Source organism: Penicillium pulvis (genome assembly GCF_028828015.1).
Source record: "Penicillium pulvis strain IBT 33274 chromosome Unknown contig_12_segment0_segment0, whole genome shotgun sequence".
Classification (NCBI taxonomy): Eukaryota; Fungi; Ascomycota; class Eurotiomycetes; order Eurotiales; family Aspergillaceae; genus Penicillium; species Penicillium pulvis.
The window spans coordinates 2734841-2749597 of record NW_026643072.1 but is presented as its reverse complement, the minus strand read 5'-3'; the positions used below and the strand labels follow the sequence as shown (position 1 = coordinate 2749597).

Sequence of the window (14757 nt, the reverse complement as noted above, 5' to 3'; positions counted from 1 at the left end):
CATCTACATTGGTTTCCCATAAGATTTTTCCTTTTAATATCCATTAGCCCGCCTCACGGGTTAAATATTTTATCTTTCTCAGTAGAGTAGTGATACAGTCCGATCCCGCAGAATAGCGGTACAAATACAAGTAAATGCAATGCAATCCCATAAACCCCCAAGTGCCAATATAGATATCAAAGCACGGATATCCAAAGTACAGGAAACGAAACCCCCAATTATACACAGAACACCAAAAACATGGTGTAAGAAATCTTAAACTCGACCTCCGAGTTCATCACGAAAACCGGAACAATCCACCCAAGCGAGCCTTTATGCGACCAAAGAAGTCCCGATCCGGTGCCTCCTCGAACTCGCGCACAACATTGTCGTAGTGTTCTGGGTCACTGGCCGGGTAACGGATCTTATTCGACATGGGATAGCGACGGGAAAAGCGGTCTTCAAGGAGTGCTTGCAACGCGTTTGCGGAGGACTCGGAGATCACGGGCTGTCTGAAGGGCACGGCATCGGGATCGGCCTTGGACTTCTTGGGTTCAACCTCGGGCTTTTGGCCTAGGGCAGCTTGCAGGTAGGCTTGCACTGAGACGGAGGCCGGGCGGACCTTGTCTACGGGCCAGTGTTTGAGGAGGTGGGTGAGGCGTGTTTGGATGGTGCGCTGGGGTGTGTTAGTGACATGGATTCAATCATGAAATTATTGCGCAATTGAATTGCAAAATTAGGAGACAGTAAACGTACTGGAGGGGTAGCCATGTTGGATGTGTTAAACGGGAAAATGTTAAATGTATAAAATCATCGAATCATCAAATCATCAAAGGCAAATCCATTTTAATTTGTAATCTTGACTGCCTCAGGCAGCAACCACTCCCTGTTGCCTTCGAACGATTACGGAACCCGGCGCTTCCTGTCGACACTTCCAAGGTTCCATTCTCACCCTTATTCATTTCCTTCCCTAGATTGCTTTCTTTCCTTTGATTTTGTTTAATACTGTTTTTCTTTCTTCCTCTCCCGCTCAGCTCGTCATGAGCTCGCAGCGCTATACCCGGGTTCGTCATCCTCCCCGCTGATCCCACTCAGTCCAGATCCTCGAGACCCCCAAGATAACGATCCTGATCTGATCTAACATTATACAGGTGAATGCCCAAGATGAAGAAGATAACACCCAATCTTATCCGCTTCACCCTACACGATCAAACCTCTCACCAAATTCTCCGCCTCCCTCCTTCCGTTCCCGGTCCTCTTCGCCATCATCGAGACGACTACTGCATGGCGACCCTACTCGACAGGATGAAGATGATAACGCCCTAGCCGATGCCTTTGGGAGCGAAGATGATTCCGACGACGAGGAAGAGCCTGATGACCGACAACGGCTGATGCGTGCCAACCCGGATCCCTATAGTCCCGCGGATAACGGTCAGACCGCCACCTCCTCCTCGTCGGAATCCAGAACCGAGAGCCAAGACCGGTCAGCGGTGGCGGCAATGACTCGACGGCCAACGATATTACCGACTTTTACTACCACGTCGGGCAACAGTCGGTCGGTCGCGCAATCAAATGATGGTGTCTTTGCCAATCTAGCAGCCAAGCCGGAACGGGGAGAAAAGAATGAGGACTTGCCTCCTGTGAGTGACTCATTAATATCTCATACTTCATTGTCCATGGATCTTTATATGATTGGTTGCTAATTATGTGAATGTTTATAGTCTTATGAGGAAGCCGCCGCCGATGCAACCCCGCCCTACTGGGAGACCACGATTGTGGCCCCCGGTATCTCTTCCGATGAAGTCTACGTCGATGGACTCCCCGTTGGATCAATATTCTCGTTTATTTGGAATGCGATGATTTCGATGTCGTTCCAGCTGGTCGGATTCCTTCTGACTTATCTTCTCCACACAACTCACGCCGCAAAGAATGGCAGCCGAGCCGGTCTCGGTCTCACCCTGGTTCAATACGGCTTCTACATGAAGGGAGGCAGCGACTCTTCCACTTCTGATGGAAGTGGAGGTGATTCATACGTCCCGCCACCCGACCCCAACAGCCATAATTTTGATCCCAACTCGGTGGGAGATACTGCTGGAGGTGATAGTGGATCCATGGCCGGCATCAGTACCAGCGAATGGATTTCATATATTCTCATGATTGTCGGTTGGTTCATTCTTATCCGCGCTGTGAGCGATTTCTTGCGGGCTCGTCGCCATGAGCAGCTTGTGTTACAAAGTCCGGATCGTGGTCTTGGTGTACCTATCATTGCTGAGGGAGAGCGGTCTGAAACCGTCGTCTAATGTTCATGGGATTGTCTGGAAACTGGGATAGGATTTGTCATTTGCGGCGCTAACAGGACTTGGAGTTCTTCACTTTCATTTGTATGAACACCCCATCTTGCGGAGGACTCCCTCCTTTTATTACATCATTCTACTATGCATTGTGCGCTTTACTTTATATTTATAGCCGTGTAGCCACGCGGGAGATACCACCTGTTGAATACGTCAACCAATCAATTTTCTTTTTCTCGTTGAATTCATATTAGCTTTCGTAAAGGGCGTTGCCCAATAACACATACGGTGCCTGACTACGAAATGGATAAATACCATGCTATATGTCCAGTAGGGTTTAAATTTTTGTGAACAATATCTATCAGGGTAATATCTACCTAACTAGTACCCAAGACAAGAATATAGTTATCTGGTAGTAAATGGGCGCCCAGTATCAGATAGATGGTTAGGTTCCTAGGTACCTGGGTGCCTAGAGCATTGAAGAAACGGAAAACTTAAATGTAAAGTCAAATACTGTATGTCTGTGATAAGCAGACTAGTGATTTTATAATATTTCCTAGCTAGACACTGTACGCAGATCTCAACGTAATCAATCACCGTTGCCTACGCAGGCCGCGTACTGCGCCACGATCAGGCTCAGCAGTTCGTTGCACGTAGCCCTTGCTTCTTTTTTAACCTTTGTTTCAGGCCAGAGTGTTACGTCGACGATAGAGACACCCTGTACTAAATAATAAAAGTCGTCAGGCCCCAGCGATTGCCCCAGGGCCCGCCCACTACCGAACCGGACCCGCTTTCTACCTGTTTACTCGCAGCGCATCCCGGATTCTCCAAACCTTTCCTAACAACTAGGCTCCTACATCGCATTGATAACTCGCTTTTCACGGCCGGCGCATCGCAGCCGTGCCGCCATGTCTACCGTTACCGCGACGCAAGGCCCTGTTGAGGCTCGCTCACTGTCGTCGATCACCGCCATCGCATCCAATCCCCCCGCCTATCCGCGCAATCCCACACACGAGAAGCTTGACCCGCTAGTACTATATATTGTACGGGTTCCTGGGAGTCAAGGTATGTCATCTTGCAGAGATTACGAAACTCTTTAAGGCCCTCCCCGCACTGCGAATGCAAGACCTTATCGGGGCCTGGAGAGATAAGCTGGATATTAACCGGTGCTGCATGACGCATGAACAGACATCTTCCTTTCACCTGTTAAACCGCCAACGAAATCCAGTGTCTCTGCCGAGGCGGTTAATGCATCGCTCTTCTATTTACACGTCGCGACGCCCGAGGATGACGCGCTGCTGCAGGAGGTTGAGCTGGAGCGCGAGAAGGAAAAACAACGCCGGAGGGAAGAGCTTGAGGCGGCTGGTCTTGATGACCCTTCTCAGCGGGAATTTGCTCGCCTGAACTACCCCAAGAGGAAGCCTGTAGGTGGTGCAGAGGCTATTCCGGACATTGCGCCAGCTTTGACACAAGAGAACATCGCTGCCCCGCCGGGTAATAATGCTCCTGCGTTGCCGCCACGACTGCCCCCTCTGCCGCAGTTCTCGGCGGAGAATATATCTTTTATGGGGACTCCTGTTGCCAATGCACCACCGGTCATAAGCCATGATCTTGTCAAGACACCCGTGGAGCCTACAGCCCCAAGCCCGGTCTTGCGGCGACCTTTGCCTCCTGTGCCGCCCAGTGAAGAGCCGTTCAGTGGTCAATTAGGCGATGAAGCGCAATCAAAAGTGGAAAATCGGTGGAGCGCATTTGCGGGACAGGAGTCTAGTAAAGGACGTGATTCATGGAGAGACAGATATGAGGCTTTTGCGGCCGGTCGTCATAGTCTTGATGCGAATAGGCCGCCGTTGCCGCCTCGCCCGACACAGCCTCGGACAGCATCGCCATCAAGAAGTCCCGGTCAGTCTCCTTCTAGACAGAGGAGAGCAAATCGGCCAGCTCCAATCAACAGCGGCAATGACACTGGTTTCCGCCTTACGCTCATCCGGCGTGACCCCGCGTCTGGTACGCAGTGGAACGTCGCGACGATCTCAACTCCGCATATGGATCACAATGCAATTGAAATTGAGATTGCTACACCGGGGTATAACAGATTTGCTGGTACAAATGAGCAACTTTCGCTTGCCAGTCTAGCCGCAAACCTCCCCGCGGGAATGATGCGAAACTCTGGGTCTTCTATACCTATTCCGCCATCAGCAAACGTCGATAAACCCACCGAGCAACAGCAGCAGCAGCCATCATTCGGACCACGCAAATTTCACCGTCAACTCTGTGTCTCCAAGCCATTTGAAGACTCTGTAAACTCAGAATTAAAAAGCGGCTACTACGTCTTCAACTCACCCTGGAACGGCACCTGCACATTCGCCAGCAGCGTCAACGGCCGCAGTCTGAAATGCAAACACATGATCCAAGGTCCAGTCGGCGTACCCCAGCCAGGCGACGACCCCAACCCAGCCGTAACAGTCGCCGAGCTTCGCTTCAACACGCCCTTCCAGGCCGCAAATCTTCACTACCACGCCGCTCCACGAACACCCACAAACCAATACCCATCTCCAACCTCCACATACGACCCTTCAAGTCCAGACAACCAATCCTCAAAACGAGCCTCACTATCTCAGTTCCTGAATCCAAATACCTACGCCCGACCTCGTGCTCACTCCGGTCCCAATGCCCCTTCAACTGTTTCTCCGAACACAGCTGATCCCCAACGTCCACCGTTCAACCCTGCTGCTCTGCTCCGCCGAACATCGCTTCGCGCGGGCCGCTTTGCGCAGCAGCAGAGTACTCGGTTTGGACATCAGCCTTTTCATCATAGGAGTATTAGTACTAGTAGTGGGGATTCGGATGAGGATCGATTGGACTTTTCGCTTGCGAGGGAGCTTGCTGGAGGTGGGATGAGGGGCAAGAGTGCTAAGTTGGGGAAATTGATCATTGAGGATGAGGGGATTAAGATGTTGGACTTGGTTGTTTCGGCTTGTATGGCTGTTTGGTGGAGGGGATATTATCATTGATGTTTCTCTTGAATGATTGGTTGCATGAATTTGGATTTATTACTCTCATTTTTGGCTTTTTATACTTTTAGCTTTTTAGCTTTGGGGGTTGTGGTTAGTTTTAGCGTGTCATGCCATTCTAGCATATGAAAGCGTCTTTACTTGTTCCCTTACCCCATCCAAGTGTTGATATGTAGCAGATATACTGTGAGACAGTATTTGTATTCAAATACCTTCACACATGAATACTACATAAAAGGAACCACTGCTAACAACCAAAATACATCTTAATCTTGCAGTCGAAATTTCATTTTGGTATGTTTGGACCACGGACAAACCATCTATCTATCTGATCCAACAAAAACAAGGTAGGGAGGGAAAGGGGAGCTTAAATTCAAATCATGAAACCAAAGACTCATGCCCCAAGGATAGCGCGAGGACCCATGAACACACCAGTAGACCAGATACAATCATGAACGCAAAGCGAGGAAGGACAAGCGGAATTAAACAAACGCAAAGCACGAGGAATCTGAATCTGAATCCGAATCAAGCAAAACAAACACATATCATGCAATCGTCCGGCCTTTCTCTCGGAGGTATCTCTTTGCTAATTCATTATATCGACATGCAGGGTGATCGAGTGCAGTTGGCAGGGTACGAGCCGAATCGAGCTGAATACGAAGAAAGCACAATGACCAAGCCAAGGAAGGAGGGTGGGATGAAAGGAAAGGAAGGGAGGGGAAGGTATCAGTGGTGCACGTCCATACCGCGCTGCAGCGAGGACTCCAGATCGTTCAGGTGGCCACCGCCGGCGGCAGCCTCCTGAGGTCTGGGATCCTCGGTCTTCCAGGCGCCCTGCTGGTGTTCCGGAATGGGAACGTTGGTCTGCTGGGCCATCTGCTGTTGTTGAGCGGCGTGAGCCTGGGACTGCTGGCGGACGGTATTACGGAAGCGAATGACCTCATCGAGGATCATCTTACGCATATCATGGACCTCGTCGACGACCTCGAAGTGGAAGTCGAAGGTGGTTGGGCATGTAGGCTCGTCGGAGGCGTCGTGCCAGATGTGCAGGTAGGGGTGCTCGAGGGCTTCCTCGACGGAGATTCGGGAGGAGGGGTCAAAGGCCAGCATACGGTCCAGCAGGTCCAGGGCATCGGGGTTAGCGTTGGGGAACAGGCGCTGGAAGGGAATCTTGGGCATGAAGGGCAGGTTGCGGACATATTCCTGGGCGCGGGGGGAACCGATGCGCGCGAGGGTCTCTTCGTTTGGAGTACCCAAGTAGTGCAAGATCTGGTTCAGCTGGTCGACGTAGTCACGACCCTTGAAGAAGGGACGGCCGCCCAGCAGTTCTGCGAGAATACATCCCACTGACCAGACATCGACTGTAGTTGCGTTAGGACTTTGCTTCACAGATAGTGGAAATTTTTACTCGTGACATACTGGCTTTGGTGTAGCTCTGGAAGCTCAACATGATCTCCGGAGCACGGTACCATCTTGTCGCAACGTACTCGGTCATGTAACCGGCGTTCTCCTCGGGATCAATGGAGAAACCACGGGCCAGACCAAAGTCGCAAATCTTCAGCTCACAGTCGGCATTGACGAGCAGGTTGCCAGGTTTCAGATCACGGTGCAGCACGTTGGCAGAGTGGATGTACTTGAGACCACAGAGGATCTGGTAGATGAAGGATTGGAAGTGCGCATCGGTCAAGGGCTGTCCAGAACGAATGATGGCCGCCAGGTCGCACTCCATCAACTCTAAAATATTGTCAGAGCCTATTTTTATCGCATATATGACCTGAATAGAGCAAGGAGCCACAAACCCTCGTAAAGATATGTTTCGTTGAAGTTGTCCGGTCGGGGGATGTCCATATCGTACAGGCATGTAATCTAAGGAGGGGTCGCAAGTCAGCCTCACGATCATGTTATCTGTGGCGGGGGAGGGACATACATTGCGGTGGCCCCGGAAATGCTGGAGTAGCTTGATCTCTCTCAGGGCTCGCTTGGCGAGAATCTTCTTGCTGAATACATTGGTGACCTTCTTCACGGCGACACCTTCGCCGGTCTGAACGTTGGTCGCAGCACTGTTGACGACGTCAGTTCTCAGCCCACCACCCTATCACGGTAGATAAAAGCCCCACGCGAGCTTCTGGAAAGTTTCGAAAGTTTCGAGGGAACCTACCAGACGATACCGTATGCGCCCTGGCCCAGCTCTTTGGTGACATTGTACTGCTCGTTCACGATGAAGTCTTGGTTAAAGACCTTGAAGACCTTGCGACCCTGCAAATCAGCCATGGCGGGGAATTCTTCACCAGGGGTGAAGGGAGGAAGAATATAAGGGAGAAATGAAGTGGATCCAGAAAAGTCGATAACGAAAGAAGAAGAGAAGACTGGCACAATTGAAAAAAGGGGAGGGCCGCGACTCGACGTGTGATGAGAAACAAGAGCCCCGCAGTCCCCGCGGGTGATCGGAGCGTCGGTTGGATGAGGCCACGCAAGTATATTAAGCTCAAGGAAAGAAAGATCTTTTACGTCTAATTATATATAGGTTTTATTTTTCATGTTTACTACATCTGTGCATCACATTTATCTTTGAAAGGATCACATTCTTTGTTCAACCCTTTTGAATGGACGCCTTCTTCGTCCAGCCCTATAGGCGATCGGTTCCAAGGTTTGGGCTAGACCCTTGATACAAAGACGTGAGATAAATATATTGGTCAAAGCCTAGGTACAACCTGGGCTTGGGCAAGAATGCCTGATACTGCCGTGGTATTGCTTCACATGTCTATTTGCATTGGATTTGTTCGCAAAGAACACCTGGAGGCCGCCATAATGAAACCGGGGTCGTTGTTGACGATGGGCTAGTAAAGAGGGGACCAAAATATGCCCTCAATCGCTGATACGGTAACAATTGTGCTGGAATCGAACGCGACAAGATGAGCAAACCGGTTCATTTACCTAATTTTTGCCCAACACAATTCACTTATCGACGATGATCATTCAGCATTTTGACAGCATTTACGATACCCATCTCCCATCAGGAGATGGTACGCCATCAAGGCTGGCTACCTACAACTGTAATCCCGTGTGATAGTAAAATATTCTTGTATCCATATTCTTGAACAGTGCCTACACTAAAGCCAACTTTCTCTATCCTAATTCTGTCCCTAATAGCACCCCATCATTATTGAAGTCGTTTGATTGAATACCATCAGATTAGTCGAACACTCTCGCTAACCTCATTCAAAGTAATATACAGATAAAATGCTATCTTCAGTTTTGAAGAACATACAGATCCCTCTCTTGATTCAATTCAACATGCAATATAACGCTTCGTTGGCCCCAGCCAAAATAGACACTCACAATCTCACAAGTTAATTCTGGGCAGAAGAGATATCACTCCAGAATCGAAATATCTTCATCTAATCGATGTACATTTGGCCATAATAATGCTGATTATCAGGACCAATCGTAAGAGCAGAGATTTGGAAAAGGTTAGAGAATAAAGAGCGGTAGGCTTAAGCTTTCTAATAGTAGAACCAAGTAGTTCCAACTTCGAACAAGCACTCCCGTCTTTACAGTCCGGAAGAGTTTGATCTATCTAAGATGTTTTCGCTTTCCAAGGGACTGCATTCCGTAGCTCAATCCAAACCCTTATTTACTCTACTACATTAGTTATATGTGATATATTAGAGTTCAGTAGGAATATTCGCATGTACTTCATTTCACTTTTCATAAGTCGGTAACACATCTCTACTACCTCTTGTCATTTTCCTCCCTTACAGAGCGTTTTCCAACCGACGCTCCTTGCGCAATGCTCGGAGCTTGGTTCGCACCTCATCCAGAGGGACCATGACACCTTGCTTCTGACTGGCAGGATCATCACGGTTGCGAACGTTCACAGTGCGTCCTTCTTTCTCCTGTGCACCCACAACAAAGATGAAGTTGTACATAGCCAACTGAGCGGTCCGGATTTTCTTGGGCAATGTGTTGCCACTGATGTCAATGTCGACATTCAGCTTGTCGCCACGCAGAATCTCCTGCAGCTCCTCGGCATACTCGTTCAGAGCGGGCATGACGGGCACAATCATAACCTGGCGAGGACTGAGCCAGAAGGGCCACCTTCCGCCGAAGTGCTCAATCAAAATGCCTAGGAATCGTTCAAAGCTACCAATGATGGCACGGTGAATGACAACGGGGCGGGCACGGCCAGCCGGCAGCTCATTGGTGTTGGTCTTGCTCTGGCCCTCCTCACCCTCCTTCGGCTCCTTGGTCATCTGCTTCTCACCCTTCTCATTGGTGGCGTACTGCAAGTTAAAGTTGATCGGAGCTTGATAGTCCAATTGTATAGTAGCACACTGATATGGACGCTTGAAAAAATTTTAGTTCGCAATCCACAGCAGTACTCAAGAAAGACAAAACTTACTTGCAGAGCATCAGCGATAGTAATGTCGATCTTGGGGCCATAGAAGGCACCATCACCCTCATCGATGGTCCAGTCATCACCCTTGAACTTGGTCATGGCCTTTTTGAGCTGCTCCTCAGCATAGTCCCAGGTATCAAGCGAGCCCAGGTACTTTTCGGGGCGTGTAGACAGCTTCAACTTGAAGGTGAAGCCAAAGAGACCATAAATAGATTGCAGGAAGTCAAACAGACCCTCAATCTCAGACATGATCTGGTCCTGGGCACAGAAAATGTGGGTGTCATCCTGCTGGAACTTGCGCACGCGGGTCAGACCACTCAAGGCTCCCGAGGCCTCGTTACGGTGCAGGACACTAATAAATAGTTAGTATAGTTCTCTTATCTTGCGGTTCATGGGGTCACGTGCCCGAAATCTGCGACACGATAGGGTAGCTCTCTCCAGCTTCGGTCTCTGTGGGAAAATAAGATGAAGTGACCGGGACCTATATGGCCCGTTCGTCAGTCATGTTTTATATGCAATCGAAAGAGAGTGACCAACAATTCATGGGTTTAAGCTGCCGATAAAGATTAGATCCAGTGAGAAAAGGGAACGGGGGATGGGTTACATACAGCCCAATCGCGCTTCTCAACATCAAGCTTGAACATGTCATCCTTGTAATGAGCCCAGTGACCGGAAGTTTTCCAGATGCCCACATCATACATGTTAGGGGTCTGGACCTCTTGGTATCCACGCTTACGGTATTCGGACCGAAGTAAAGTCTGAATGGCGTTGAAGATGATCGTTCCATGAGGCAAAAGGAAAGGACATCCCGGAGAGACGTCATCAAAGAAGAAAAGCTCCTGCTCCTTGCCGATTCTCAAGTGGTTTCGCTTCTCTGCCTCCTCAAGGAACTTCAAGTGCTCGGCCATTAACTTCTTATCCGGGAATGCGACACCACGAATACGTTGGAGGGAGTCGTTGGACTGGTCACCCAGGAAATAGGCGGACGAGTTCTGCATGATCTTAAAGGTCTTGATCTTGCCGGTGTTCTGAATGTGAGGACCGCGACACAGATCGACGAGGGAACCGCAACGGTAGACTGTGCTTTTCTCACCAGTCACTAGTTTATCAATGTAGTGCAGCTTATACTTGCTGTAGGAGAACATCTTCCGAAGATTTTCCTTGGAGACCTCCAATCGGTCAAAGCTCTGCTTCTCTTTGAAAACGCCCTGGGTGCGCTTATCAAGCGCCGGCCAGTCAGATTCTCGGACAACACGCCCTTCAGGCATGGCCATCTAAAACCTCCATATCAGCATATTTTACCATCAGACTGGAACTTAGGGCCGATTACATCATAGAAGAAGCCCTGCGGAGTTGGTGGTCCGTGTGACAGGAAACAACCATATTCACACTCGCAAGCTTCACCAAGACAGTGGGCGCTAGAGTGCCAGAACACCTCCCGAGCCTCAGGGTTGCTAAAAGGGACCAGCAGAACGCTGCAGTCACCCTCAAGAGGGCGGTTGAGGTCCCATAGCTCGCCATTGACCTTCGCAATCACAATATTGGCGCTCACATCCTTTGGCACGTCGCGCAGGAAGGATCCAGGGGTGGTCTCGTAGGCCTTGGCGGGGATGGGGGGAGGGGTTGCCATCGCCAATATCGAGGGTGACATTGATCTCGGGGTGATCACGAGTCTTGGTCTCCTCAAGGTGTTGCTGCCATAGCTCTTCGAAGAGCTTGTTGCGCTCAATCATCCACTCGGGTAGGACATCGGGGGCGGGGGCCTTTTTCGCTTTGGCATCGTTTGGCGGGGCAGCGGCGGCCGATTTGCCCTGAGCCTCGGCGGCAGGGCGCACGGGCAAATCCTGGGGGGCCTCAGAAACCATATTTAGATCTCCCAGGGCAGTAGCAGGAAGATTGACCGAGAAAAAGGGATCTAGAAGTAAGTGATCTGCTATCGCAATTGGAAAAATATGAGTCAATACTCTTTCTGTGACGGGAGGGACGGGCGGTGAGTCATGTGACCGTAAACTGCCCTGGCTAGCGACGCTTTACCGCATGAAGTTTCCACCACCCGAAAACTTCTTCGCCCAAGTCCAACCTCCAAACTTTCCATCCAGCGCAATTATGTCTTTCCGTGGCCGTGGCTTCTCCGGCACCGGTGCGAACCGGGGTGGTTTCGGTTCCCGTGGTGGTAAGAAAAGCCCCCGCGACATCGATTGAGAATCCGAATTAGAGCTAACGAAATTTTTTTCCGGGTAACAGGTCGCGGAGGTTTCCAGCCATCATTCGGCCCCCCAGCCCAGGTCCTGGGTAAATACGATTCCTATCAAGTCGGCGGATATTTTGCGGGCGCAATGCTGATATTTATTAATAGAGATGGGTACCGTCATGCACGCCTGTGAGGGTGAGATGGTTTGCGAGTCTATCAACCCCAAGGTTCCCTACTTCAACGCCCCGATCTACCTGGAGAACAAGGTATGCTGTCGATCCCACCATCAATATTACAATGCATTGAAATTGTGAGCTAACCAGCTTGTCAAATAGACTCCTATTGGTAAGGTAGACGAGGTTCTGGGCCCCATCAACCAGGTGTACTTCACCGTCAAGCCCCAGGACGGTATTGTTGCTACCTCATTCAAGCCTGGTGACAAGGTCTTCATTGGTGGCGACAAGTTGCTGCCTCTTGAGAAGTACGTTATTCTCTTTTGATGATCCATATCCTGTGTGTAGTGCTGACTGTATACCCCAGGTTCCTTCCCAAGCCCAAGGCTCCTGCAGGTGCCAAGCCCAAGCGCGCTGGCGGTGCCCGCGGTGGTGCCCGTGGTGGTGCTCCCCGCGGTCGTGGTGGCTTTGGCGGTCGTGGCCGTGGTGGTGCCCCTGGAGGTTTCTCTCGTGGTGGCAGCTTCGGTGGCCGCGGTGGTGGTCGTGGTGGTAGCGGCTTCGGTGGCCGTGGTGGCTCTGGTGGCTTCTCTCGCGGCGGTGGCCGTGGTGCTCCCCGCGGTGGTGGTGGTTTCTCTCGTGGTGGCGGTGGCCGCTACTAAGATATTGCTGACCAAATATTGTGTCTTCTTACGGCGTTTGGGGGATTCGGGAGCTTTTTTGCAGGAATATTTCTTTTTTTCTTGTGCATCCTGACACAATTACTGCTTCTCTGACTGCAGAGACTGTAGAATATATCCAGTCATAAAAATCTGTTCTTTTTACTGCTCATCCCAATCATTACAATTCGTCGTATGCCAGTAATCTTTACATTAAGTTGACCGCGACAAAATCATGTGGCTTGACAAGTGGCGCAGTGCACCGCCTCGCGGCTATTGTCTTTCGGGAAATGACGTTGACCGCTCTGCGAATCTGTGCGTCCGTCAACACTCGAAGCAGGATTGGCGGTCATTTTAACTTCCTCAACCTTTTGAGATTCCTGGAATCAGAAATCCCCTCCTACCTGATTTTTCTTATTTTACCTCGGTCTTTCTTTGATTATGTCTCGCAGAACATCGGCCATGGCGTCGAGTGAGCCCAGCAGCGTCCCGCCTTCAAACGACGGAGGTCAGTTTGCGATCGACAGTGCACCCCTCGTGAAGTGACGCTCACATGTTACAGGCCAAGAAAAGCAGAAAATGCTTCTATCTGAAGAACACGGTCATTTCAGCATGGTGAAGTGAGTAGTCAAAGTCTATCTGCTGCTTCCTGCTTTCCAAAGACCCTCTCTAACATCGTTACTAGAGCTCTCCACCTTGCCGATCTGGTTACTGAGTTGAATGGTAAGTTGTTTCTCCTCGATTCGGTGCGATTGAAAGCGACCAGGTTCTGACTATCTATTTACAGGTTTCTGCGGAGGCAAGTTCCAGCCGGTCTAATAATTTGATTTGATGCTAACCATCAGAACAGTCATGTCCGTTTTCTCGTCCATGCGCTACTGCCTCGGAGAGCCCTCGGACTACGGTGCTATGTGGGCTGCCCTCGCCTTAATGCCATTCGGTCTGTTCTTCGACTTTATGGATGGAAAGATTGCCCGCTGGCGCAAGAAGTCATCCCTGATGGGCCAGGAACTGGACTCACTCGCAGATCTGGTAGGAGAATTTTCCGGTTGTCCTAACAATTCCCAGGATTGATGCGCTGACTATTTGCGATGTGTTGCAGATTTCCTTCGGTCTCGCTCCCGCAGCGGCAGCCTTCGCGCTCGGCATTCGCACAAACGTTGATCACCTCATCCTGACCTTCTTCGTTCTGTGTGGTCTCACTCGTCTGGCCCGTTTCAACGTCACTGTGGCTGTTCTGCCCAAGGACAAGAGCGGCAAGTCCAAGTACTTCGAGGGTACTCCCATTCCTACTACTCTGTATATCGCCGGTCTCATGGCCTACTGTGTGTCCCAAAGCTTGACCCACGAGAACATTCCCTTCGGACTTATTGCCGAAGGCACAGCCCTGGAGTTCCACCCCGCTGCTCTGCTATTTGTCTTGCATGGTTGCACGATGGTCAGCAAGACCATCCACATTCCCAAGCCATAGATGTGGTCGCATTTGGTCGGATGATCTAGTTTTTCATTTTGGGAAGCCTGGGCTTGTCTCAGCATTGCGACAAGTGACCACGAAAATAAAGAACGAGAGATTCTTTTGTCTATAAGCAAGCTGAATGATTCCACTCCGCTTAATTGAGAACGATTTAATGGTGAGAAGAAACTTACAAGTGATTCTCAATATGAAATGTAGTGTACGAATACCAGTCGATATGGTCTTATGCAGCTGGAATATAAGCTCTGACCCACCTGCTCCATTGAACCTGTATAGTAAGAGCCCTCGAAGCTTGGTCTAGGATGACAAGTTGGGGAAGACCAGTCCGGTCTTGGTAAAACGTAGTGATAAAGACTGCCGGAGGCACTGCGCAAGGAGACGTAGACCATTGTAACATTTGAAGTATTCAGGAACGGGATGGATGGAGTGATCTACGAATGAGTTTCTTGAAGTCATAATCGTTTAAGTACACGCACGGATGGATCACTAAGCCAGTTCCTCACTTCACCCTCAAGGAACCTCTCGAGCTGGTTAGTCTGTGCCTGGTCTACATTGTGTAAACTCATTTTGAAATCAAATT

At 50.1% G+C, this 14757-nt stretch overlaps 7 protein-coding genes across 7 annotated transcripts; 4 read left to right on the top strand and 3 right to left on the bottom strand.

Annotated features, from left to right (window-relative positions):
* Positions 1-277: 277 nt before the first annotated feature.
* N7503_002240 (ubiquinol-cytochrome c reductase complex assembly factor 2) lies at positions 278-750 on the bottom strand (the record flags this gene model as incomplete). Its single annotated transcript, XM_057061787.1, has 2 exons — positions 278-655; positions 736-750. 2 exons carry the CDS (start codon positions 748-750, stop codon positions 278-280), a joined length of 393 nt encoding a protein of 130 aa, XP_056925749.1.
* Positions 751-898: 148 nt separating this feature from the next.
* N7503_002239 (metal homeostatis BSD2 family protein) lies at positions 899-2514 on the top strand. Its single transcript, XM_057061786.1, has 3 exons — positions 899-1043; positions 1131-1619; positions 1701-2514. The coding sequence occupies exons 1-3, from the start codon at positions 1020-1022 to the stop codon at positions 2277-2279; spliced, it is 1092 nt and encodes a 363-aa protein (XP_056925748.1). The 5' UTR covers positions 899-1019; the 3' UTR covers positions 2280-2514.
* Positions 2515-2959: 445 nt separating this feature from the next.
* Positions 2960-5284, top strand: N7503_002238 (uncharacterized protein; the record flags this gene model as incomplete). The annotated part of the gene is made up of 2 exons (XM_057061785.1): positions 2960-3335; positions 3459-5284. Exons 1-2 carry the CDS (start codon positions 3179-3181, stop codon positions 5282-5284), a joined length of 1983 nt encoding a protein of 660 aa, XP_056925747.1. The 5' UTR covers positions 2960-3178.
* Positions 5285-5893: 609 nt separating this feature from the next.
* mpkA (mitogen-activated serine/threonine-protein kinase SLT2) lies at positions 5894-7661 on the bottom strand. The gene is made up of 5 exons (XM_057061784.1): positions 7443-7661; positions 7212-7344; positions 7084-7150; positions 6704-7018; positions 5894-6645 (listed from the first exon to the last, which is right to left on the bottom strand). Exons 1-5 carry the CDS (start codon positions 7553-7555, stop codon positions 6011-6013), a joined length of 1263 nt encoding a protein of 420 aa, XP_056925746.1. The 5' UTR covers positions 7556-7661; the 3' UTR covers positions 5894-6010.
* A 1378-nt stretch (positions 7662-9039) lies between these two features.
* On the bottom strand, positions 9040-11548 carry N7503_002236 (threonine--tRNA ligase THS1; the record flags this gene model as incomplete). The annotated part of the gene is made up of 6 exons (XM_057061783.1): positions 9040-9630; positions 9687-10035; positions 10085-10164; positions 10292-10957; positions 11014-11283; positions 11333-11548. 6 exons carry the CDS (start codon positions 11546-11548, stop codon positions 9040-9042), a joined length of 2172 nt encoding a protein of 723 aa, XP_056925745.1.
* A 172-nt stretch (positions 11549-11720) lies between these two features.
* Positions 11721-12706, top strand: N7503_002235 (H/ACA ribonucleoprotein complex subunit GAR1/NAF1; the record flags this gene model as incomplete). The annotated part of the gene is made up of 5 exons (XM_057061782.1): positions 11721-11856; positions 11928-11975; positions 12040-12140; positions 12210-12355; positions 12415-12706. 5 exons carry the CDS (start codon positions 11721-11723, stop codon positions 12704-12706), a joined length of 723 nt encoding a protein of 240 aa, XP_056925744.1.
* A 319-nt stretch (positions 12707-13025) lies between these two features.
* N7503_002234 (CDP-diacylglycerol-serine O-phosphatidyltransferase) lies at positions 13026-14437 on the top strand. The gene is made up of 6 exons (XM_057061781.1): positions 13026-13211; positions 13266-13323; positions 13389-13426; positions 13491-13502; positions 13554-13735; positions 13806-14437. The coding sequence occupies exons 1-6, from the start codon at positions 13145-13147 to the stop codon at positions 14172-14174; spliced, it is 726 nt and encodes a 241-aa protein (XP_056925743.1). The 5' UTR covers positions 13026-13144; the 3' UTR covers positions 14175-14437.
* Positions 14438-14757: the final 320 nt, after the last annotated feature.